At 38.8% G+C, this 26,972-nt stretch overlaps 1 protein-coding gene across 12 annotated transcripts in view; it reads left to right on the forward strand.

Annotated features, from left to right (window-relative positions):
- LOC140210015 (uncharacterized) overlaps positions 1-26,534 on the forward strand; it is a 117,115-nt gene extending 90,581 nt beyond the window's left edge. For 4 of the 12 annotated variants that reach the window (XM_072278751.1, XM_072278752.1, XM_072278749.1 and 1 more), the window contains one exon: positions 24,137-26,534. In XM_072278751.1, coding sequence (XP_072134852.1) covers positions 24,178-24,279 — 102 coding nt within the window. In that variant the 5' untranslated portion in view covers positions 24,137-24,177 and the 3' untranslated portion in view covers positions 24,280-26,534. Of the gene's footprint in view, positions 1-1,252; positions 1,428-13,230; positions 13,298-23,672; positions 23,739-24,136 lie in introns of those variants that run through there. The other 8 variants (XM_072278745.1, XM_072278746.1, XM_072278747.1 and 5 more) reach the window with 5 other exon arrangements.
- Positions 26,535-26,972: the final 438 nt, after the last annotated feature.

Consider the following 26,972-nt stretch of genomic DNA (forward strand, 5'->3'; position numbering starts at 1 on the left):
CTTCCTACAGATGCTGCCTGGCCTGCTGCGTTCACCAGCAACTTTGATGTGTGTTGGCTCTCTAATGTTGTTCAGACCCCAGCACCCCAGCACCAGAGACATCTTCAAAAGGCAAAAAGGCAGCATCCATCAAGAAGCTCCATCACCAAGGAAATGCTCTCTTCTTATTACTACCATCACAGAGAAAGTACAGGATCCTGAAGACACAAACTTAATGTTTTAGGAACAGCTTCCCCTCCGCTATCAGATTTCTGAATGGACAATCCCATGAACATTACCTCACTATTTTTGTTCTCTTTTTGTACTACTTACTTAATTTAATATTTTGTATATTTTTATTATTGTAGTTTATAGTTTTTTCATGTATTGCACTGTATTGCTGCTGCAAAACAACAAATTTCACAACACATATGAAGCCAACATAAGACTGCGTGCTTCTTTACCTAATTTTATGTTGGATTTAATGCATTCATGGATAGCCAACTGTATTTGCTTTAACTTGCAGAAACAGATGCGAAAAAACAATGGAAGTATCATATCCATTGAGCTCCCTGTTATTTTTTAATCTCTAGATCAGTGTTTGAAGCTTTCAGGTTTTTTCTGTTGTTGGAAGGAAATATTAGAGGAAAAATCTTGCCATTATGTCTGGATAATAGTGTGTAGCTGCCCATGCATCCTTCAGGTATAACGTCTCAGAACCATAAATGGGTAGAACCAGCCAGACTCGCTCATCCTTTAGATTAAATAAGGTTTTTACTAGCAAAAGTGTTCTAATGAGGAACCACCATTTTACATCAATCAAGCTGGCTTGTTTTCAGTTTATTTTCTCCCCTATTTATAGAAAGGTGGTGGAATTAAAGGCACGCTTAGCAATTTTATTTAGAGAAATCCAATAGATCAATTCCTTACTCAGATCCTTTGATCCATTCTCATTAATTTGGCCATGAGGTGACAATTGGACTACTTCTGTTGCTCTTTTTTTATTCACGCTTTAACTCCACTGAGGCAAATGACTTGTAAATCATTAAGAGAGAATTCCATCTGGCAAAACTATTTGCCTTTTACTCTCACTTTATGTGGAATTTCTTTTCCAAGGACCCACCAGCAATAAGGTAAATCTGGTTTTCATTCACTCTCACTGAACAGAGTACCAAGAACTGAATCACTTGTAATGCATAATAAATAGTTTCTGCTGAACTTCAGTAAGTCCACTGCAATGAAAACTTCCCATGTTTTTTTTCTGCAGGGCTTTTGGGAACCACAGCTCTGCCGCTTCGATTTTTTTTTCTTTCTCCTACATATCTCCAGTGATTAGGTTCAAAGTAGTGTTGCCAGATGCTTGAGAGCAGCCATTTCCACCTTATGGAAAAGACAGGTCTCTTCTGATATCATATACTGTATGCTCTGTGGAAACTGGAGCAATGAAGGTAAAAAAAACTAAAGAAAACTTATTAGAAGAAATTATTTTCAGTTACTGGTTTTCTCTCATTGCTTTTTTGATCACTTAATTAGATCACAGTTTGCCCTACAATCTTCAGAGAATTCTACATCCATCCAATTCTAACTAATTACTCATAGTAATTTCATCAGCCAACATTTGGCAGTCATATTGTCATCCTTAACCTCTAGATCCTGACCTTATTTCATAAATTACTCTATTCTATAACTTAAACCGTTCCTCCTTCTGTCCATTTGCCTGAATAATTCCAACATTTGGTTTACAGTCAATTTTTCTCCCCAATTCTTGTCCTGTTTAGTACCTTATTATGTTACATTTAGATGTTATTTAAATGCAAGTTACTATGGTCATATACCCCTTATTCTATCAGTTTTATATTTCATCCCCAGTTAACATCTCATATTACTGAACACAAGAATATTAATCCAGTTAACACACATCAAAGTTGCTGGTGAAAGCAGCAGGCCAGGCAGCATCTCTAGGAAGAGGTACAGTCATATTAGTCCAGTTGTCTCATTAAATCAAATTTCGGAATTATTCCCAGCCAATTCCACAAGATGTTCACAAACTTTTCATTTAAACAAAATTATTGAACAAAATAATTCTTTATCTGAATAGTGATTAGAGGATGGAACTTGGCAAGGTGAGTAACTTAGAAACATTTAAAAGCTAGAAAAATATCTGAAATAAATGATTAGGAAGATGAGCAGAAAGAGTATAGTGGATATAGTTAAACAGTGACAACATTTGTATCAAATGACTCATTTTCTGTATTCTGGATTCTGTATGAAATTCACCGGAATATCACTAAAATATTAAAAGCTTCAATTGTGAATGTGTGCCACCAACCACTAAAATTAGTGGAACAATTCAGTTCAGTCTATGGTGTCAAACCCTTTAGCTGTTTTAGCTCTGTGACCAAGAAACATTCAGTCTTCCTCTGCATTTGGAAGAATTGATATTAATGATGCCACGAATGACAGGGAAATGCTAGCCAATGCATGGGAGGGTGGGCAGAAAAGAGAATTCCATACATCATTATTTGTAACTGGGGATCATTAATTTACTGTATAATTACTGGGATTTTTTAAAAAAGAGTTCATTCTTCTTTAAGGCTTTGCAGATGGAACTTTACAAATTGATATGCAACAGGCCCAGTGGAATTGATTATGCTTCTGGTTTCGATCTGCTTTATGCAGTTCCCAGTAATACAGATTTCACCACTCCTTCAGGATAACAGGCATTAGAGGATAACGTATCGAGAGAATATTTCGAAATCAGGCAATTTATCCATCATGACTGACACTGATGAGGAAGAGCCACAGATTCTTTTCTGTTGGTGCAAATCAATAAAATGTCTGTGATTACTATTCAAAAACCTTGCACTGAGGCACAGGAGAGCTATAAATTTCAGATTGTCTATTAACTTTCAATATTACAACTTCCATGAATACTCAGTGTTCATTGTAACAAACTGATTACAGATAGAGCTTCCTAATTTTTATACATGCCATGCTCTTTTACTGTTGTATTGTGACACCTACATACTGAAAAAAAAGGAAATTATTTCCATTTCCTTACTATTTTGAGATGAACACCCATCAATGGCACTTTTGCTTTCAGATATTAATTTTTAAGACATTGTAACCAAAGAATGCTACTTTCCTTGGCTTTCTTTGTATTCCTCAATCAATAGGTACCTCCTGAATTTGCCTATCCCTTCAACCTCCCATGATAGTGAAACCCTTCCATCATTATTTCCTGAAATAGATGGTTCTATGCGACTTTATTTGCTTTTCTTTTAATTGAGGCCATGGCCTGTTTTTAGTTTTAGTTTTAGATTTAGAGATACACGGGCTGGCTGGTGGCGCAATGGCATCAGCACTGGACTCTGGAATGGAGGTTCCCGTGTTCGAACCCAGTCGGGTCTGCTCCCGAGTACACTTTCCATCGCAACTTGACCTCGTAAAATAAAGGGAAAAATACTGCCAAGTGTCTGTGTGAGGAGTGGCGCGCCACACGGTCTCTCTCTGTCTCGCTCCGCGCCTTGTAAAGGCTTGAAAAAAGACATCGTCCCGCCAACATTGTACACGCACATACGCATGCACGCAATTGCACAGGCACGCATGCACACACCAAAAAAAAAGGGATTTAGAGATACACGGTACAGGCCTTTCTAACCAAACAAGCCTGCGCCACCCAATTACACCCAATGACCAATTAATCTACTAATGTGTATGTCTTTGGAATAGGAGAGGCAACTAGAACACTTGGAGAAAACCTATGAAGACACGGGGAGAGTGTAGAAATTCCTTACGGCCTGGGTTGCCGGCTGGTAATAGTTAACACTAACCACTATGCTACCATGCCACCCCAGTGTGCTTTGTACCACATCATCTCTCCTACATTTTAGACACTGCTCCTTCACCCAAATTTCTTACATTTTTTTGAAACAATTCACGTCACACAGCAAACAATCTAAATATATCTCCTCTTATACCAAAGAAATGTTTCCTTTGAATTGGATGACTCAATGTGTCACTAATGGTAAAATGCCTCATTGTGGAAATTATCAGTCCCTCATCCCAGCATTGGATGGTCGATGCTGATCAGTTGGAACTAGCAAAGGAAAGGTTCAAACCTGAGCCAGTTAGTCTTTCAGTGTGAAATCACTCTAGAGCTTCACTTATCTTTGAAACCTGTTCCAATTCTGGTTTCTTACATGTCAGCAATTTTTCGTCGTCTTGTTTTATGGCGGTTGGAACCCAGTTTAATGGTGCATTACCACCACCTTCTGCTCTGGAGTGTGCAATAGACTTACATTCCAAATTCCTTCACCCAATCATACACACACACATACCCTAACCTACATTTTATCTTCCCATCTTTGGCCATCCTAGTACCCTATTCCTGCTTATACATCATATCCTATAAAAAACCCCTGTACCCCTTAAGAAAGCTAAAAATACCTTGACTTCTGCCCTCGCGCCCATGCCCAGCAACCCTTTTAATGTGAATTCCTGCACCCCCAATTCCCTCAGATTAATTCTCATCAACTCTCCCTGTATCCCATACTTCCTGCAACTCAGAACTACATGTTCTACTGACTCCTCTTCCTGACATTCCTCACACAATCCTGTCTAGTGTTTCCCTATCATTTTCAATGTTTTGTTTAATTCACAGTGCCCCAGCCTTAACCTAGTCCACACTGTTTCCTCTCTTCTGTATCCACTACCTACCCTAGTACCTGCAACACTCTTCTGTATTTGATATAAACGCCTCCCTTTCCCTTCCCTGTCCCATCTTTTTTGCCACATTTGGTTGATTTTTTTCCCAGATTACATACTTAACCTCTGCTTTACTGATACTAACATGCATTTCTATATTTTCTTTCTTTAACACCCTCTTTGCCAACTCATCCACCCTCTCATTCCCCTTCATCCCTACATGTGCTGGAACCCATAAAAATTTTACCCAACGTCCCCGATTTGCAATTCTTGTGACTGACTGAAGGACTTCATAAAGTAGATCTTGCCTGCTGTTTGAGTGAAAAGACCTTAAACTTGCTAGAACTGAGGATGAATCTGAGCATATCAACACTTTGACTTGTCTAGCTTTCTCCACCCATCGCAACTGCAACCAACGCTGCCAGCATCTCCACTGTATACACCCCTAATTTATTAGATGTTCTTCTGCTGATTCCAATTTCTTTTGCTGGTATAGCCACTCCAAACCTTGTCACTCCTGTTTCAGGTTCCTTAGCACCATCCGTATAAATCTGAGTATAATCACTATATTTTTTCATCACATGAGTTAAATACACTTACCAAATCAGTTTTATATTTTCCTGTCCTTTTTACCTCTAATAAATGCCAGTCTATGTCAGACCATACAAGCTTCCGTGGAGCTACAATCGGATAAACTACTGAAGGACTTATTCTTAGATCAAACACTCCACATTCTTTAGCAACACACATCAAAGTTGCTGGTGAACGCAGCAGGCCAGGCAGCATCTGTAGGAAGAGGTGCAGTCGACGTTTCAGGCCGAGACCCTTCGTCAGGACTAACTGAAGGAAGAGTGAGTAAGGGATTTGAAAGTTGGAGGGGGAGGGGGAGATCCAAAATGATAGGAGAAGACAGGAGGGGGAGGGATAGAGCCAAGAGCTGGACAGGTGATAGGCAAAAGGGATACGAGAGGATCATGGGACAGGAGGTCCGGGAAGAAAGACAAGGAGGGGGGGGCCCAGAGCATGGGCAAGAGGTATATTCAGAGGGACAGAGGGAGAAAAAGGAGAGTGAGAGAAAGAATGTGTGATTACTCACTCTTCCTTCAGTTAGTCCTGACGAAGGGTCTCGGCCTGAAACGTCGACTGCACCTCTTCCTAGAGATGCTGCCTGGCCTGCTGCGTTCACCAGCAACTTTGATGTGTGTTGCTTGAATTTCCAGCATCTGCAGAATTCCTGTTGTTTACATTCTTTAGCAATCTCATTCCCTACCTGACTAAAGTTATCCCTCTGAAATCTCCTATTTTCCCAGCCTCTCCTTTTGCAGGGTGAGAATCATTGTGTCCCTGCAAATTAGCCCAGGTCATCAATTTTTAATCATTCCATTATTAGCAGAGCGCCAAGCTCCTGAACTACCTCACTCATCCTTTCAATTTCCCTCTCCTTCTCAAAGGTACTCTTTTTGGCCAACTGACACAGCTTAATGCACATTTTTTGGTGACCATGTGCTTATGTAATGTCATGGAATATTATCCTACATTTAAAGGCTGTCCAAATACAAGTACAAATTGTTGCTGTTGTTGGGGCTGTTAGTCCTCCATAAGTCATTTATCATTCTAATTTACTTGCTAATCATTTTTTTCATAAATTCTGTGGCTAAATGGGGATCCCGCTGACTCATGAGAACACATTTCAAACTCAGCTTTATAGACCCTTCTTCTGACTGACAGCTGTGCAGAGAAGGCTTGGTAGGAAGTTGAATGCCTGGTTCCTCTCGGAGATCCTGGAAAATAATTCAGTTGGATCTGATGACTCAGACGCTGGCAGCCTTAGGCAGATGAATGACACAGAGAAACTTAACTGCTCAACCTCTCCCAAACCACCCTCTCCTGTGTTGCAGATAGTGTCAAACACCTCGAGCTATAAACTCTATCAGGCATTTTTGTAGGAATCCACAGTACTCTGAAGAACAGGAGGGGGAGAAAGCTGGTGGGAAAAAATAATCCAAAGTGTTCTATTGCTTTTTACTTTCCAGTGAAATCTCTTATTATTGCTAAAGGGGAATGTTTCTCACCATCTACTCTATCTATGCCACTCAGTTTTATATACACAATCATGATTCTCCCTCATCTTACCCATCTTTCCCTGTAGCTGAAACACTCCATCCCAGGTAATACTCTGGTGAATCTACACTGCACCCTCTCCAGTACAATCACATCCTTCCTATGGTTACACCACAGATGGAGTAGGCTGTGGAGTTATCGTTGCACACTAATGCTTTCTGTTAATTGTACCATTTAGATTAAGATCAAGATTAAATTTATTTATCACATGGACATCAAACATACAGAGGAATGTGTCGTTTGTGTCAAATCAAATCAGTGAGGATTGTGCTAGGCAGCCCACATGTGTCGCCATACTTCCAGCACCAACATAGCTAACCCTAGCTGTACGTCCTTGGAATATGAGAGGAAACCAGAGCACCTGGAGGAAACCCATGCAGTCACAGAGAGAATGTACAAACTCTTCACACACAGCAGCAGGAACTGAACCTCGATCTTACACCTGGTGCTTTTACGCTAATGGCTACGCTACTGTACTGCCCCCGCTATACTACCATAACCCCCTATACCATAGCCTCCTTGCTCTTGTATTCCACGTACATTCCACCCCCTCACTCTCCCTCCCAAAATAGAGGCAAATATACTGTATGCCTTCACAACAATGTTGTACAGTATATCAGTGCTGCTCTGTTCCACAGTATATCCTTCATCATGTATATCCTACCTTTTCGTCCAGGAAAATTAATAACTTCACATTTTTCATGCATTTCTCTGTTGTTACCAACTCAATTATATTAAGTAGCTGAAAACTACCCTCCTCTATATTAACACCACCAACTTCCATATTATATGTAAACTTAATAATTGTACCTCCTATATTCACAGCCAGATTGTTACTGCTTGAAACAAACAGCAAGAGTCTTAGCCAGATCCCCATGGTACACCACAGATCACAAGCTTCCAATCACACAAAAAAAACCTTGGACGTCAGCCTCTGCCTCTTCTCAAGAGAGCCAAAATATTACTGTGTACAGAGGATGCCTGGAAATGCAAAGTGGATATTTTCTTTAAGTTGAAGGCATTTTTGTTTCAACTTGCAAAGCATAGCGCTTAATGTGGGACAAATGGTTCTTCTCAAACAAGAAACTCAGAATGTGAATGTGTATAACTGTGAAGGGAATAGTCTGGATTTTAATGATGCCATATGGCTTCTAATTACGGTCAGAGCAGGAACAGAATTTACTGCTACTTTCTCTGATCTGCTGTTCAGTGCCTGCTGCTGCAGACCCTGTTCAATTGCAGACTTAAGCAATAGCTGCAATTAGTGATTGATGGCAGAAGGTGCTCACTCATTACATAGAAGACATTTATGGAACGGAGCAGGATTAAGATCTGCAAAACAAAAACATGAATAAAATAAAATCTTAATAATGTTGCAAGGATCAGCTGTCACTCTGCATGTAGCCCCCTTGTCTCTGATTCAGAGACAGAAGAGATGCTGCAGATGCTGCAAATCCAGAGCAACACACACAGAACGCTGGAGGAACTCGGCAGGTCAGGCAGCATCTATGGAAAAGAATAAAGGTTCGATGTTTCAGGCCAAGACCTCAGCAGGAGCTCTGATAAAGGGTCTCCACTTGTAACGTAGACTCTTTATTCCTTTCCATACATGCTCCCTGACCTGCTGAGTTCCTCCAGCATTTTGTTATGTGTTGCTCTGATTCAGATTGTGTGGGTTTAAGTCTCACTTCAGGGACTGAAATACAAATTCTTTTTAAGACTTCTGTCTGTTGCTACATTGTTGGAAGATAGTTTATTTTGGATTAGGCATAGCATAAGATCCCACAGAAATGCAGATCTTTCTTCATATCATTGGGTTTGCTGGAGGCATACAGCTCAGGTCACAAGATGGAGTAACTGATGTGCATGCTTGCAAATAAGTCACAATGTGAGATGCAATGTTATGTGTAAGTATACTGTTAAATTCTAAGGCTGTAGAATAAGGCTATTACCATTAGTAAAGAATGTATAAGACATATTATAATCCAAGAAGTAAGTGAAGTAACTTTAGAGTAATATAAGTAACAGGAGAAAAGCAAGGCCATTTCTCTGTGTGATACCAAGATAAAGGAAAAAGAATATTCAACACTGTAACCATACATCTGCAGGAAAACTTTGATAATTCACAATCTGACTATTTCAAAGTCTCAATATTTGGGCATCTGGCTCATCAGGTACTGTTACTTGAAACTTTCTGGCATGACTGGAAAATTTATAATACCATGTTACATCTTAAAAGTGGTGTTGGACTATTAACGGGAATAATATCCAACAGTCTACAGAGTCTGCCAGTCTGGCATCAAAGCCCCTTTGAAGTACCAGATTATCAGAAATTTACTGTATGTTGCTGGACATGTTAAATGTTGTTTATTTTGATGCAAAGAGTAATAAATTTAGTCTACAGCTGCAATAATTATGTCACTAGGCGCCAAATGCCTAACTTGGCCAATTGCCAAATATGAACTATTTTGTCATTTCATCCAATGACAGTACTCTAAAATGATATTGTTGGAGGATTACAATGAAAATTTTCACCCTAACCAAATCATTGCCAACATTGATGGTCATTGGGTTGGATGTTTGTAAGAATGCAACAATACAGAAAGTCCTCGATTTTTGTTTCATACAATGCTTATTGCAGAGATTACCAAATACAATATAGTGGGCTGATTTGCAAGGATCAAACTGAGCAAATAAAGAAAGGCTTGAGCAAATGAAGACATTTCTGATGGAAAGGCAAAAATAATTAATAAGATGGTTTAGTAGATTGTATGATTTCTGGTTGTGGTCCTATCTTAATGAAATGCCAGAAAGAAAAAGTAAATTTTCTTTCAATGCTCCAAGTATTCCACCATTAGAATCTCAGGATTGCCATACACCAGAAGTCAACGGAATGGATAACACAACAAAGTGGTCTCAAGAGTAGGTGGAAAGTGCTATTCTTCCACTCACAGCTTTCCAGACCTTCCCACTTAGCCAAAAATAGAGTCAGAAATTTAATAGAATATCTCCATTTGACTGAATTCAAAATATCAATGTTGGAACCTTTAATACAAAGCAGTTGGCTTGTTTAACTTTCCTTCAACCACCTCAAACCTCCAGATTAGTATACCATTGCTGCAGTGAGCATTAGCCACAAGATGCTGATGCAGAGTCTCAGCCCAAAATGTCGACAGTACCTCTTCCTATAGATGCTGCCTGGCCTGCTGCGTTCACCAGCATTTTTTATGTGAGATGCTTCTTCAGCTGCACCTGACAAAAAGATGGTCTTCAGCAGCCCCTTCAGTTTTGACCAAGTCTTGCTTTCACTCCAGTTCTGTGTGTTTTGAGGTGGTTGATGGGTTGAATGTGGAACTACAGACTCCTCCACATGTGGGCAGGAGGTACCCGGGATAGCTTAATTGTAGAAATGATCACTTATATTGGTTTATTATTATTGTTTTATGTGGTGAGATACAGTGAAAAGCATTGTTTTGCATGCCATCCATATGGATCATTTCATCATATCAGTGCACTGAGTTTGTACAAAGGATTACCACCGTTCTCCAATCTTCCCCAATAAGATTTATCACCTTTTTAACAAATGCTCATGATTACTGCATTCAAGGTTCTCTGATGGTGCTCTTCACAAATGTGGACTGGAATAACAAGAAAATAAAGATACAAGTCTTTCCAACCCTCAAGACACAAACCATCAAGAACAAATTGCAACTCCTTCACATCACTGGGTCAGAGTACTATCAGGTGTCTTCTATCTGATAGAAGAGGGAGAGTAGAGAATATCTGGGTATTATACTGTCTGCTTTATTGAGGCAGCGAGAGTCCACAGAGGGGAGGCTGGTTTCCATGCTGTGCTGAGTTGTATCTAAAATTCTCTTTGCAGTTTCTTGGGGCCAAATGCAGAGCAGTTGCCATACCAAGCCATTATGTATCCAAATAGGATACTCTCTATGGTGCATCAATAAAAATTGGTAAGGGTTGATGGAGACATGCAATATTTCTTTAGCCTCCTGAGGAAGTAGAGGTGTTAGTGAGCTGTCACAGCCATGGCATCTACAATTTTGGACCACAACATTCTCAAGGGATGGAAAAAAATCCTCATCTTTGTGAGAATGATCATGCCCAGGAAATTATTTTTTTTAATCCAACAAAGGTAATTAGCTAATAGTGCAAGAAGTGGTTTGTTGATTTTCTTACTGTGTTGCGTCGTAATATTTACAATTATATGTGATTGCCTAGTTCTTTGACTCAAAGCTTCAATTGTTGGCTTTTCAAAGAAATACAATTCCCAACCCACCTGATTATATTTCAAGCTGCTCTTTTTTTAAAGAGTTGGAGCTGGCCCAAAGGTACTCAGGGACTACAAGCACCCACAAAACTAAGGAGTGTAGGGTATTTTATTTTAATTTACTTTAACCTGTTGGTGTGTTTTCTAACTGAAAGACCTCAATATTATTAAAAGCATCACAGATCCCCTGTAATCTTTGGTTTCTATTGCTGTCTCCACTCTGTCCTGACCACCACCTGTCACACATCTATGGAATTTAAGCTGTTATTCTTCCACAATATCTATTCTTGAATTGCTATAAATTGTTATATTGAATAGCAGCCATAGATACAAACAATGCACTTCCACAGTACAAGAAATTAAAGTGAGATTTATGACCACAGCTGTTGCAAATTCCCCATTTACTCAGTAGGCAATATTAGTGATTTAAACCCCAGGCACAAAAGACCCTGCTGGCTGTTATCTGGTATTGTTAGTTACATCACTCCAGATACTCTTGAATAAGACTTGGCACTTTTCTATTGCAATGTAGCAATAAGAATTAACAAATCAAACCCTCCAGTTGCCAATGAGTGACAGCTGGCACCTGCCTAACATCAGGTACTGGCAGTCAGAATTCTCCAGATGCCTCAGTGATAGCACATTCCCACTACCAGCTGGTATTAGCAATTGGAATCTCGCAGCTATGATGGGATTTGTTTTCTAATCTATATAATTGCACAAATGTCACCACCTTATGCTAATACACCACTGTAGTAAATGTTAAGCATTCAGTGCATTGTGAAATGAAACTGGATGAAGTACAATTTCAGATTGTAAGTGGTCAGAATTGCACCTTGTCTTGTACGCCTGCCAAGGCTACAGTGGATCAGCTAATGATCATAATTGAAATGAAAAGGATTTGAAAATTCTACTCACTTCAGTTTTGATAAAGCAGCTCCACCTTATAAAGTTTCTGTTCATCCATCCGTCAATAATGCTTCAATTTATTTATTCCTGAACCTCTCAACGTGCATGTGTTTGCCCTTCCATTACCAATCAACCCAACATATACCTACAAGTTAGATTACATATTCTGGGGGAAAATGTCTATGTTTAACTGATTTAACAGAGTGAAATGCAACCTGCTCATTCTGATTATTGGTGTCTTGACAGAGAACCACTAACATGGGATCTACATATTCTGGTTATTAAGAGGTTATTAACAATAGTACATACTCAACACATCCAATATTACAACAGAGTTCTGTAACAAGAATCAATCCACTCTTGCTTCTGAATAATTTACCTACATAGTTCGCACCTTTCATTGATCCAAATTATTTATAGAAATACATTGTATGGGTTATTTTAGTTAATATATCATAGTACATCGTATGTACAGTATTTAATAATGTACAGTCTGTCCCTTTCAATAGGGTCTCAATGGTCTAGGCCTGTGACAAATTGCACCACAATACTTTCTTCCATCTCCTACTCTTTCTGTTGCTGCTCTGTTGCGGTTGTTGTTGCTGTGTTTGTGATTCGGCTGGAAAAGAGGATTTGAGCTGGAAAAATTGTCTCCAAGGATGGCCTGTACTGTAGGAGAAGAATAAGAGCGAGCTGAGTGCAGAATCATTCAAGGGAGTGGTAGTGCATAATCAAAAAATATAGAATGTGAGTAAGAGATGAATTAATGATGTGTAGACACAGGAGACATGTTTACCATGCAGAAAAAAATGCTTCCTCCACTCTTCCCAATGGAGCCTGGGTTGACATTAGAATTTATAGACGCACATGGATAGCTGCATGTACAATAGTCAGTAAATCACCAGCAGTGCAATGGCCTTTGGAAAATCAGAGAGTTGACCATTAAAGCCAAAGTGATCATAGGGCAAGGAACTGCAGGATTACTAGCATCTGTTGAACGAATCCCTGCAAGAATCACCCTTGCGAAACAGTAAAGAAAATTTGTCCGGATACCTTTATCTCTGTTACTATATTTTGATAGTAAAAAAACTTGGCTCTTTCTTTTGCATGAACAACCTTGCTGTTTTGTTTCTAATGTCAAGTAATGAGAGATCAGAACTACATCACAGATACTTTGCAAGCCAGATTATTTTTTTGCACAGTTGTGATTTTAATTTGTATTTCAGTACTCAAGCAGTTCCCTGGTCACGCAAGGGTTCCATTCCTGAGAACTGCACACAAGCCAAGTTCTCCGTAAGTCAGAAACATCCATTTGCTTATCATTTCACTCCATGTACACTTTCAGTTCATCAAATATTCATCTTAACACCACTTATAATTGAACTAAGTATTACATCCAATCACTAATGAATACCATAAAACACTTTATTGTTATTATTATCTTGAAAAATGCTTTAATGATCATTAAACCTCTATTACAACATCAAATGCCTCTCCTGCTAGACTTTCCTAATTACAAAGACCTTTGAGTATCAAAGCTTTATTAAATAAGACAGTCTAGTGGATGAGACCACTGTACCTTGAAGTGAATGCCTTAACAGTGAATCATTATCTTTGAATGTTAGGTATTAAAACATCAGGTCATGAAAAGATGAGCTTTTGCCTTGGGAAATTACCTGACACTGACCCTAACCAAGGTCAGATTAACCCATTGTTGATAAGCATATGGGAGAATTTGTATAAAGTCAGATTTCCACAGATCAAGTTAACTGTAACCTGGGTAGCTCACACTCATCTTAAACAAAAATGTTTTTCAGCTCAAAGGATAAAAAGTGATTTCTTTTAGGCACAGTAGCATAGCAGTTAGAGTAACACTTTATAGCGCCAGCGACCCAGGTTCAATTTCGCTGCTGCCTGTAAGGAGTTTGTATGTTCTTTCTGAAGCCACATGAGTTTCCTGCGGGTGCTCCAATTTCCCTTCACATCCCAAAGACATACAGGTCAGTAGATTAATTGGTGGCCTGGATGCAATTGGGCCATGCAAACTCAATGGGCCAGATGAGCCTTTTGCTCTGCTGTATCGCTAAATAAATAATAATAAATTTAAGAGACAATGATCTTATTGCTGGAATCATGAGGCGTCTACTAAAACTCTCCTAATGCGATAGGACTTTAAGTGGATAACTAAATTCTCTTCTGGGCCAGGAATGAACTGTACAAAAAGGATGGGTTGCACCTAAACCAGACGAGTATCAAGATCCTGACAGAGGCTAGCCAGTGCTACTAGGAATGGCTCAAACTAGCGACAAAGGAAGGGTAGGACCCAAAATGACGATGTAGCCAGAAGAAAGTGAGAAGCATGGGCCCAAAATGACGATGTAGCAAGAAGAAAGTGAGAAGCATGTGTAGTAAATGGAGGCGGCAGAGTAGCCAGAGATGTATGAGACAGCATAAGAGGGCTGGCAGCCTTAAGTGTACTTACTTTAATGCAAGGAGTCTTGCGTTAAGATGAATGAACTGAGAAGATGGCTCAGCAGATGGAATTATGATTATAGACTAAATGTGGGAAAATGGGATTAGTGATGATAGGCATCTTGGTTGAAACTGACAAGTTGGGCCACAGGGCCTGTTTCCATGTGATTCGACAACCGTTTCAATGAAAGACATTTTCCGTTTACTGAGTGAAGAGAATTTACTGAAGCGAACGATATCTACACAATGCATCTGAGGTGCATTAGATTGAAATTTGTCCCTCGCCAATCTAATCACTCCTAAGGACTTTATAGCTGAGGCATTATATCTACAGTTTGACTATAGTGGACCTTCTTCTGTATTTTACAAGAGCGATAGGTTTTATACAGAAAGGTTTATGCCTGGAATGACTCTATAATGAGCCACTGTCTATAGATAACCCCATAAAAGTGAGTTGTGATGGGTTGTTGATCGAAGCAGATCTGTGGAGGAGACTGGTGTGTGAATATCATGTAGCTGAAAACTTAGAAATATTCTCCTTTCCTGCATTAATTAGTAGACCACCCCACATTATTGGTGAGTTCATTCATTATGTGCCGTGTCTTCTGATGTAGATGATCATGGTCTTTCCATGACCATGGTTGTTCTTGACAAGTTTTTCTACAGAAGTGGTTTGCCATTGGCTTCTTCTGGGCAGAGTCTTTACAAGACAGGTGACCCCAGCCATTATCAATACACTTCAGAGAATATCTGCCTGGTGTCAGTGATCGCATAACCAGGACTTGTGATATGCACCAGCTGCTCATACGACCATCCACCCCCTGCTCTCATGGCTTCACATGACCCTGGTCGGGGGGGGGGGGCTAAGCAGGTACTGCCCAAGGGTGACCTGCAGGCTAGCAGAGGGAAGGAGCACCATTCACCTCCTTTGGTAGAGACGTATCTCTACTCTGCCACCCCTATTGGTGAGTACAGAAGCCAGAACCCACTGCTCCTCTATTCCAACGTATCAAAGAAAATATTAAAGACCACAAAACACAAGAGATTCTACAGATGCTGGAAATCCAGAGAAACACACACAAAATGCTGGAGGAACCCAGCAGATCAGCATCTATGGAAAGAAATAAAAAGCCAACATTTCAAGCCAAGGCCCTTCATTAGGACTGGAAAGGAAAGGGGAAGAAACCAGAATCAGTTTAAAGATAGATCTGATTGAAGAGAGATTAAAGACTATATGGTAACGGTCAACAAGATCTAATAACCTGCATATCTTAACTTGCTTCCAACTACACTTTGAATATTGCACTGTCAGGCACTGAACTTTTATCCCATCAGATTCAATTAGAAGAGCTTTTCTTTATTTATTTAATCTAGATCTTACATGATTCTGAGCAGGCCCATCAAATCACTTCTCATTTTTGTTCCACTCTAAGGAGAACAGTATCAGCTTCTCCAGTGTATCTACATAGCTTTAAGCCTTCACATCCTTCCTATAGCACAATAATCAGAACTGACTACAATGCTCTGGTTGCAGCTAGATTAATGCTTCAACACATCTCCACTTCTTTTGTATACTTTTAATAAAATCCAGGATTCCAGGTATCTTTACAGTACTTTTTCAAGATAACTTACAAAGATATTTGCAGATATACACAAGATATCTTCATTGTAAATACAGGAAAGTCTGCAGATGCTGGAAATCCAAAGCAAAACACACAAAATGCTGGGCAGCATCTATAGAAATGAAAAAACAGTCAACAGTTTGGGCTGAGACCCTCCTTCAGGACTGAGAGAGAATGGGGAAGGTAGCTTTATTGTTGTAGCTGCATTTGATCCGTACTACTCTGTTTTGATTTTTCTAATTTTTCCACTTACATTGCAGAGAAATGCAGAGTGATGGATTCATCCATCTGCAAAGTATCTCCCTCTTAACAATAGATCCCAACCCTCAAATTCATATCATTGATTGCATTTCAGAATATACTCTATTACCAGTTCTGATGAAAGGTCTTCAAACTGCAATGTTAACTCTGTTCCTTTCCAAAGATACTGCCTGTCCTGCTAAACGTCTCAACTATTTTCCATTTTTATACAGATTCCAGGCATTTAAAAAAAATGTTATTTTAGAATATCCAGAACCTTTCCAGAGGGGGTCAGTATCAGAGAATGTAAATGATCCTTACAAATTAAAATATCCTGGATTTTAGACATTGGAAATGCAGATACTCAGTTGCTTTATCACTTTCCCCAAATCCCTTCACAGTTGGAATCTCTTCGGCAAAGTCATTATGTATAATAAAGAGGAGTGAGTTGGATGTTTTCCAATACCTATTGCCTTTCTTTTATTTTGTACATCCCTTATCTTTTTATATATTTTAGCCAATTTCAAATGCTTTCAAACTGGTACCTATCATACACTCCTTTTTCTGCTTCATATTTTTTGCTTCTACACCATCCAGAGCACTGGCTGTGATTACCCTGTTTTTTCACTTGGTGAGAATGTTCCCAAGCTTTACCTCAAATATCTTCTCCAAAAATAAATACCATTCTGCCTGCCTGTCCAAATTATTCTGGCCAAACCTATTGAGTTTTCCTGTGCAAAAGACTGATAAGGTTTAAAACAGAGGATGCTGTAAACGTTCATCATGTCAGGCAGCATCTATGGAAAGGAAAACTTACAATTTCAGGTATTGGACTATTCATAAGAATTGGGGTAAATAAGAAAAATAAGGTCGTTCTCAGTAGAAAAGAAGATGGGGGATTGGGTCAAACAAAGGGGAGTGAGTTCGGATAGGCAGTTACAAACACGTAAACTTCTTTATCTATAATATGCATTGTTATTAGCAAGGCTATGAGACATTCCCATCTGATTAAGAAAAGCAGAGCCAAAAATGACGTCAGGCTGAAATGGCCAGTTTTGTCACAGACAGAAAAAGAAAGTTACCTAAAGATAGAGAATTCATTATAAAATGCAGAGGCTATGCCCAGACAGACAAGGTGTTGCTCAATCATGCATTGCAACAGCATAGGATACTGCAGAGAGAAAAGTTAGAGTGGAAGACAAATGGAAGCTCAGGTCAGTCTGTGGACTGAATGAAAGCGTGCCTTGAAGTGATCACTCAATCTACATTTGGTTTCCCCAGTGTGGTAAATATCACATTATGACTACCAGTTGCATTACACTAGAATGGAAGATGTGCAAGCGCACTGCACCCTGGAATGACTGATTTGGGCCTCTGGATGATGAGAAGGGAAGACATGAAAGGACAGGTAGTGCATTTCCAGCAGTTGGGGAGTAGTTAGAGCGGAAGAGCGGATCAAGGGGTTGTGAGAGGATCAATTCCTTCAAAATGGGAGTAAAGGAAAATTAATTTGGTTGTGGCATCCTATTGGATTTAACAGAAATTAAAAATGATCCAGTATCTTCCCAGGTTTGACAAAGGGCCCCAGGCCTGAAACATTAACAATTTCTCTTTCCACAGAAGCTGTTGATCTGCTGAATATCTCCAACATCAATTGTTTTAATTTTGAATTTTCAGCATCTGCAGTTTTTATTTTCAAATCAGCGATGGAAAAACTGATCCTTTTCATTTCACAATGTATTTTAAGCAACCCATCATTTAAAAATATTCATGGAAACAGTCTCAGAAGGTAAACAATTAGGCTATGTAAACATTTCTTTTAAACCTTAAATCCCATATGATCTGTAAGGGGAGGCCATGGCTTGATGAATATCCAATCTATGTAGTGTAATAGCAAGCAATGCCACTGGTATTATAAAAATAGCAGTGTTTGTCACAGTAGTGTTATTGCCATGTGTTATCATCAAGTTCTCTGCCATCCTGGCAGGAGGCTCCTTGTCAGTAGCTAAAAGCTATTTGCATCAACGGTTTGGATAGAAAATGATTTAGTTTGTAGTGCCACTATATATTCTGCTTTAATCATTAAACAGCATATTTGTTGGAAAATGCATTTCAAAAAATATATTCCAGCAGCTGTGTTTCTTCGAATAGCAATTGTACAATATGGGTCTGATATGTAGAAATATGCAAAGCATTTACTGTTTTATAGTTATGCAGAGAACTGAACTAATTTCAATACAAGCAAAGAAATTTTAATGAAATAAAATTGAACAAAAGGAATAGAAGTAAACTATTCAGTCCCCCAAGCCCATCAACAAACCAAATAGATGATAATCAGTCCTGCCCTTAACTCTATCCATTTGCCTTTCTTGAATTATGTTTTATTAGCCAAACAGTAACTAGTACAATCCAAGATTTTAGAACTGCTAAACTGTATATTCTAAAGAAGCAGTCCTGTGAACAGCCTAGCTCTAAATATAAGGCTGTGACTCCTGTTAGGGTATCATTTGCCAGAGAAATACCTCACAGTGAATCATATCTTCACTTTCCACATTCGAGAGAACATAATGGTTCATAAACCTCATGAAACTTATCACGAGTGATACACATCTAAATATTGTAGCAATTTACAATCTATGCACGACACCTTGGAATGCCAACATTTCCAAAGCTTCTTGTTAGTGTAAAGAAACCAAACCTCATTTATGCTGTTTTATAAGAAACGATTGAAGACCAAACAAAAAGGTTATATAAAGATCTGCTAGTCACTATTATCAGGAAAGTGGAATGTTATTTTTAATATTATAGTTTATTCAAAACTTCCTAAATCATCAAAAGTCATTGAGTTGTTTAGTTTTTCTTTCAAGCTTGTTGAATGTGGAGAAATTCATGTAGCTTGGAAGTCAGCTATCTCAACTGTTACATATATTTTTGGCAACAATAAAAAAACAATTTGATGCAGCTTTGCAATCAGCAAAGAAATTGCAACTGAATACATCATTCTACCTCCAACGAAAATCAGTCAGAACAACTTGTGCAGGAGTTGCAGGAGTTCCTTGTGGCAATGTCCCAGGCCACAACCATCTCCAGCTGCTTCATCAATGTCACTCCTTCCATCATGACGGTCAGAAATAATAAGGTTCACTAATGATTACACAGTTTTCAATGCTGTTCATAACTCCTAAAAAAATTAAACAAAATGTCCCTGTATGCAGATGGAATTTGGACACAGGCTGCTATGTAACAAGGAACATGCACACTACAAAAGTAATAACCAGCTTCACTATAAGTGCCTAATCTTAACATTCAATGACCTTACTATAATTGAGACCCCTGGTACCAACATCCTAAGGGTCATCACTGACGAAAAACTCATCTAGGCCCACCATGGATCTTAGTATTCACTTCTTGGCCCCCCGATACTTTTCCCACCATTTACAAGGTATGTCAGAACAACAAAGAAAAATGTTGCTCATGCCTAAATGAACGCAACTCTCACAATGCTCAAGAAACTTGACATCATCCAAAATAAAACTGCCATTTGATTAGCATTCCGTAACTACCATAACTATTCATAGCCTCCACCATTACCACACCATGACTGCAGGTACAAAATACACTGCCATTTTCCACGTAGGCTACTCCAACAGCACTTTCCAAGCTCATTAACTTTACCACAAATGATAAGGTAGCAGGTGCATGAGAATATCTCCATCTGTAGGTGTGCCTCCAAGTAAAACAGCCCTTTTCCCTAGAACAGAGAACTCAGTTTAAATAAAAGCACGACTGATGAACAATCAGGCTGGAGAGCTCCCGTTTAACAGATTATTTGAAGCAAGTATTATCTATGAACACATAGAAGGCAATCACAGCCTCTGTTAGAAATAAAGTTTCCTCTTGAAAGCTTAGACAGAATCAACACCACAACATCCCAAAGGTCACCACATTACAAACCCAAAACCGCACGATCCTTCTCTTGTGAAGAAATTCACATACCCTGGCCTTTCCAATTCTGTAAAGCTGGAACAATCAACCAAAATGGAGCAGTGCAGGGCAAGTCATAAAAATTTCTATAAGCCACAAAACTAAATAAGTAGTGGAAAAGATAAATAACAAGGTAGAGTTATGGTTCGTGAACCATTCAGAAATCGGAGGGTGGAGAGGATGAAGCTGTTTTTAAAATATTGACTGTGGATCTTCAGAGTCAATAGACAATAGACAATAGGTGCAGGAGTAGGCCATTCAGCCCTTTGAGCCAGCACCACCATTCACTGTGATCATGGCTGATCATCCACAATCAGTATCCAGTTCCTGCCTTATCCCCATTACCTTTCATTCCGCTATCTTTAAGAGCTCTATCCATCTCTTTCTTGAAAGCATCCAGAGACTTGGCCTCCACAGCCTTCTGGGGCAGAGCATTCCATATATCCACCACTCTCTGGGTGAAAAAGCTTTTCCTCAACTCCGTTCTAAATGGCCTACCCTTTATTCTTAAACTGTGGCCTCTGGTTCTGGACTCACCCATCAGCGGGAACATGCTTCCTGCCTCCAGCATGTCCAATCCCTTAATAATCTTATATGTTTCAATAAGATCCCCTCTCAGCCCTCTAAATTCCAGAGTATACAAGCCCAGTCGCTCCAATCTTTCGACATATGACAGTCCCGCCATCCCCGGAATTAACCTTGTGAACCTACGCTGCACTCCCTCAATAGCAAGAATGTCCTTCCTCAAATTTGGAGACCAAAACTCCACACAATACTCCAGGTGTGGTCTCACCAGGGCCCTGTACAGCTGCAGAAGGACCTCTTTGCTCTTATACTCAATTCCCCTTGTTATGAAGGCCAGCATGCCATTAGCTTTCTTCACAGCCTGCTGTACTTGCATGCTTACTTTCAGTGACTGATGTACCTCCTTCATGATTGTAATAGTGTGAAGTGGGCATACCCAGATGACGAGGGTCTTTAACGATGGATACTGCCCTCTTGAAGCACCACCATTTTAAGATGTCCTCGATGTGACAAGGGATGATGAGCCTATGATGGAACTGGCTGAGTCAACAACCCTATGCAGGATCTTGCGATTCTGTGCATGGAAGGCTCCATACTGGGTTGTCATGCAACCAGTCAGAATGCTCCCAAACATGCAGTACGTCTGCAGAAATTTTCAAGTCTTTGGAGACTACCATTCTCCTCAATCACCTAATAAAGTAGAGCCGCTGATATACCTTTTTCATGATTACATTAATGTGTTCGACCCTGGATAGATACTCCGAGACATTGATGCCCAAGAACTTGAAGTTGTTCGTGCTTTCCACCACTGACCACCCCCCCCCCCATGAGAACTGGTATGTGTAGTCCTGACTCCCCTTCCTGAAGCCCACAATTAATTCCTTGGCCTTGCTGACATGAATTACAAAGTCAGTACTGCGAGACCACTCAATGCGCTATCTACCTCACTCCTGTATGCCTCCTTGTCAATTGCCTCTATAATGCAAGTATCTATATGGATTACACTTCATTTAATTGAACTTCTGCACTCAATGAAATTCATTAAAAATTATTTAACCTCTGTTTTTTCTATTATCACTTTGTGCCTCAGCCCAAGCTGAATGCGAGATTTCATGAAGACCAGGAGAGAGAAATACTGGGAAAATATAGGAAAGAGAGTGAAGTTAAGGCTACCAAGGACAAAGCTTTTAGAAAAATCTTCCTGTTGTGAAAATTACACTCCAGACACTGATTATGCATCAAATGAACTTCTCTTACATCAGTCAAGCTGCATGTTTCAGACCCAAATCTATTTCTGATCACGTTCATTAGTGCGTGTTGTTCAGTCGCTGCAAATGATTGATGTTTCAGTATCTTTCCCAGCCTTCCATTAGCATGTTATTTTTAATTTATAATGTGATAAAAAAATATTGTTCAAGGATTCAGAAAAGGCTGCAGTAAGTCCTGAATATGGGGGTAATATTTATAGATGCTAACAAAGCTAAAAACACTTTGCGCAAGACAGATTTCAGACTCTATCAGTCATATACGTGGCTTATCCTTATAGAAAAGATGTAGACCATTGCTGGAACTACCAGGAAGATCATTAGACAGGGGTCCTGGAGAGTGTTACTCGAGTTTTTGAGAGCAATTATGTCTTTTTTTATAATGCATTTACGTCATTTGCATGTTAGACATGGAAAGCTACTCTCAGTGCTGTTTTATCCGTTCTCTCTTTATTGTAAAACTCCACGTTTTATTTTTGAACTCAGAAAATCCATAGACACTACTATACTGGTGTCAGCTGTGGCTTACTGATAACTTGGTCACCTCTGAGTCAGAAGTTTGTGGGTTCAAAACCAACAGATTTAAAGTCATAGAGCACTACAGCACAAAAACAGGCCCTTCTGTTCATCTAGTCTGTGCTGAGTTGTTATTCAGCATAGTCCCATCGATCTGCACCTGGACCACAGTCCTCTACAAACTTCTTTTAAATGTTGCAATCAAACACGAACTCACCACATCCAGTGGCAGTTCATTCCACAGTCTTACCACCCTCTGAGTGAAGAAGTTCCCCCTCAGATTCCCCTTAATTATAAGTTTATTTTTATATAGAAAATTTGTTTTTTTTTACTTAGAATTTACTATGTAATTGTGATTATAGGCAATTACCAACCGTGTGATGAAATTATCTTCAAAGCAGGCAGATTCAGTTTAAGTGGGTTTAAAGTAGGGTGCTTTGAAAGGATAAGTGTGCAGGGATGAAGGGACAGCAAGATCTTGGGGGAAGGTAGCCAGGAAATAATTCCTAAACATGTTATAAATGGTTGGGTCTTTAGCTGCTGAGTTCATGCTGCATCACTAACATAAACTCTTAAGTTCATGTTAGCAATGGATCATGAACTCAAGAGTTTGTGTTACATCAATATTTCTCATTTCCATCACTAACACTGCATTTATTATGATGAACAATTACATAATGGAATGGCAGGTCAAGATGACTTCAATTTCCATATTCGTATGATGTGCTTTAGAGGGGTAATTATGAGCTTTGTACTACTTAGGAAAAGTAGTCAGTGGCAGACTATAGGTGGTTATGCCTAATATAACAGATAGTGTATAGAAATCTATACAATAGAGTTGTGATCAACTTGGTGCTAGCTTATAAATTTGCTAAACATTTTAAGTTCATTTCCATAACTTGCATTGGAGAAATTTGCACTTACATCCATTGTTACACATCCACTGTTATTCAGTAAACATGCAATAAGAAATTTCAGAATCTAGATTACTGAGGCAAATCTGAATATTTGCAGCAGGAAACTCAAGTTCCAGGACATGGATCAGAGCTGAGATTCCAACCTGGGGTTGCAAATCCAGCACAGGAATATGGCACTTCCATACACGTTTAGGTGCGTGCTTTAGCTGTGGATATTGGCCTGTGTCATTTCATCCTTATAAAAGCATAAGTGAAATTAAATCAATTAAACTCATATAGAGTGCTTTCTTCATTGAAGTAGGATAGAAATTTACTAAAATCACAAACTTCATTGCATGAAAAATCACCAGAGGCAGAACCATTCTTTTACATAAATTACAGAAATGTTGTATATAGAAATTATGCTACTTCTTAATGTTGTAAAGCATGATATTAAATTTTAAAGAGGGAGAAAAGTTTGGGCCAATCCACCTGTAAAGTCAAGGCATCAGCTGTTATTTACAGGATTTCATTCGTAATCTTACCTCACTATTTCCCAGAGTACTATATAAATGTCTCAATTCCTGAAGGTACTGTTTATTTATTTTTCAGATCTACGTCTTGTTGATACCATGCACCGATTCGCATAGGCGATGCCCCAGTTCACATTTGCCTGTTTCTGTGGACTCCATGGCCTCTGCAATTCTAAAGAAAAAAAAGAAAAACATGGCTCGGAACGGGAAACATCTGTGTAAAAATGGACTAAGGATTATGGTATACTCAGCCTGTCCCCAATGGGGCAATTGCATTGCTTGGAATCCAACGTGATGCTGTAACCCCAAATGAACAAACAAATCATCAGTGGTACAAGATTGTCAAATGCAGTCTAGTCCATCTAGAGAGGAAAGCCTTTGTCCTGCAGACCAATTGGAGGGTGCATTAGCAACCTCTAGGAATGGGTCAAGCTACAAGTTATATCATGATTACATGATTTACATAGACAGCTCCACAAAAGAATCACCACAAGTTTTATTCAAAATGGGTTTACCATTCTCTCTCATTCTATTGATCCATGTCTTTATAATTGACACTGCAAGATATCCAAAATGTTTTGCGTAGAATACAGGCGATGCTAAACGTTCGCTGGCATCTTAAAAATCCTTTTAGAATATTTGAGTGAGGAGATGGTAGAGGACATGGAATAGAGAGTTTATGTTGCTGCTCTAACAATCCAAAGGCTTGGATTAACGATCTGCACACATCATAACCTGGAAAATATATGCTTCAATAATTAAATAAAATCTGGAATAAATGGCATCCACAATGACAATCATGAACATAGCAGACTGTTGTAAAAATCCACCTAATTCATTAATGTCTCAAGATAAAATAAACCTGTGACTTATATAACTGACAAAACAAAGTGCTCGACTCTTAACTGCTCTTGAAATAGCCTAATAAGACAATTGATTGAACCAAATTTGTATTGCGGTGGTAAAGAAATGCTATACCTTGCCAGCAAACATCCAGAGAACATTCAGTTACTGTGAGTGTTATTCAACATCCTGAAGAAATCCAATATACCTGTACCAGCAATATTCAATTGTCATCAAGGAATAAGCTATATATATGCTTGTTCCCTCTGAAATGAAGAGCTGTGATAGAGAACAGTATATAATTATGATCAATTGGCAAATCAGCAAAGCAGTTCCCTCCCTACAGCAACTGAAAATGCTTAAATAAAATTAAGTCAAGTTTTTGTTAACATCTCATCTTTTCTGCTACTTGTAGAACTGTCCAGAAGACAAACCTTTAATCCCTGGAGCTTTGCCAAGTTTTTTGGACATCTAATGCAGACATTGTCAGACTGCACCATTAAATGTTTTAGTCTAGTCAATTATTGTAATGATGCATTGAGCCTTTGACACAATCTTGAGGTTCAAATTGATTATTATTGTTCAAGCATCATATCTAGAAGGAACTAAAATATCATTAAAACTGACACTACCACCACATGCCTCCCATCTGCCCCCTTGATTATATTAGCTTTTAATTCGGCAACTCATCTCCAAATGAACTAAGCAAGTTATACCAATGAGCTTTAGTTCTTCCCCCAGTTTCCTCATCCTGTTAACATCTGATTTTTGAAACTAACAAAAAATCTTTTTTGTTTGTTTGCTTTTTGCTTATGCAATGTTTTTATAAGCTGGCAAACAGATTCCCTAATCAGTATTCATCAAATTCGGCAAATATCATTTGCTATATTGGAACAGACTGTAGTGCTGGCTGTACATATACTTTTCATTTCTCATGAGCTTGACAGTCCGTAAGTATCTCTGCTACCTGATGAGCCGAAAAACTAGTCAAACAGAATCATGAATTATTTTAAGTAAATTGATTCTCTTAAGCAAGGAATTCTAATATAATACTTTTTCTTAGAGGTAGATTGGAAAGTCTTATGTGAAGCACAAACATTGGCAAAGATCAGTTGCCACATTTCTTTGTTGTAAATTCTGTAATTTGAGGTTTTTAAGAGAAAAGAAGTAATTTAAGAAATAAAGAAACATCTAACAGGAAGCAAATTGTTCCACCCATTTCATATTTCTGGGATTATTACTTTTGTGGTATGTAAAACCTTTACCTCTTCTTTTTTGCCACTATTCCTCTCCACTTCCACTCCTTGACTACAAGTGGAATAAAGCCAAATCTGACACTATTGTCACCTCATGCAAGGTGGAATATGCAAGGAAAAGTTTGCTCTAACTTATAGGAGATTTATTTACAAAACTTGGTAACTTAATATGTAATGATGACTATTTTGCATCAAATTATTTGTTTAATTTCCCAGCTGTTACACAAAATTGGCAATTCTGTTTGAATCTTGCCTTTTGCCCAAGAGTACCAAGGGAGACTATGGTGCACCATCTGGTAATGCTGAGATTAAGATAAATTAAAGAGTTGTACTGCTTGTTTTGTCCTGGATATAATAGTATTACAGTGCTATAAAGCTTTCCAACAATGCAACAATACATCCAGTCTTTTTGAATATCTTTATAAACAAGTATGTTACAATGCATTATTACACTCAACTTGACACCACTCCCCAATCAGACCATAGTTTTACCTGAATTATGTTTCCCTAGCGTACTTCCTTTCATAAAAAGGACTAAAGCTGCTTAATGCTGCATGTCACCAAGTTCCTTGCAGACATCATAACTATAGTCACTGATAACAAACTTTGCAGTCACTGTAATTATAGATTTTGTTGCATGTAGTCTCACTATGATTAATGCAGTATGCAATTGATGGCTACACTGTCTTCTTCATATAGTACTTTAAAGATTAACTGGGATAGCAAAATCGCACCTAAGATCGACAATTAGAGAAGGAAGAAGTGCTACTGAAGATTCAAGATTGGTTAATATCATTTCCAGTACACAAGTGCACA

Source organism: Mobula birostris, chromosome 14 (assembly GCF_030028105.1).
Source record: "Mobula birostris isolate sMobBir1 chromosome 14, sMobBir1.hap1, whole genome shotgun sequence".
Classification (NCBI taxonomy): domain Eukaryota; kingdom Metazoa; phylum Chordata; class Chondrichthyes; order Myliobatiformes; family Myliobatidae; genus Mobula; species Mobula birostris.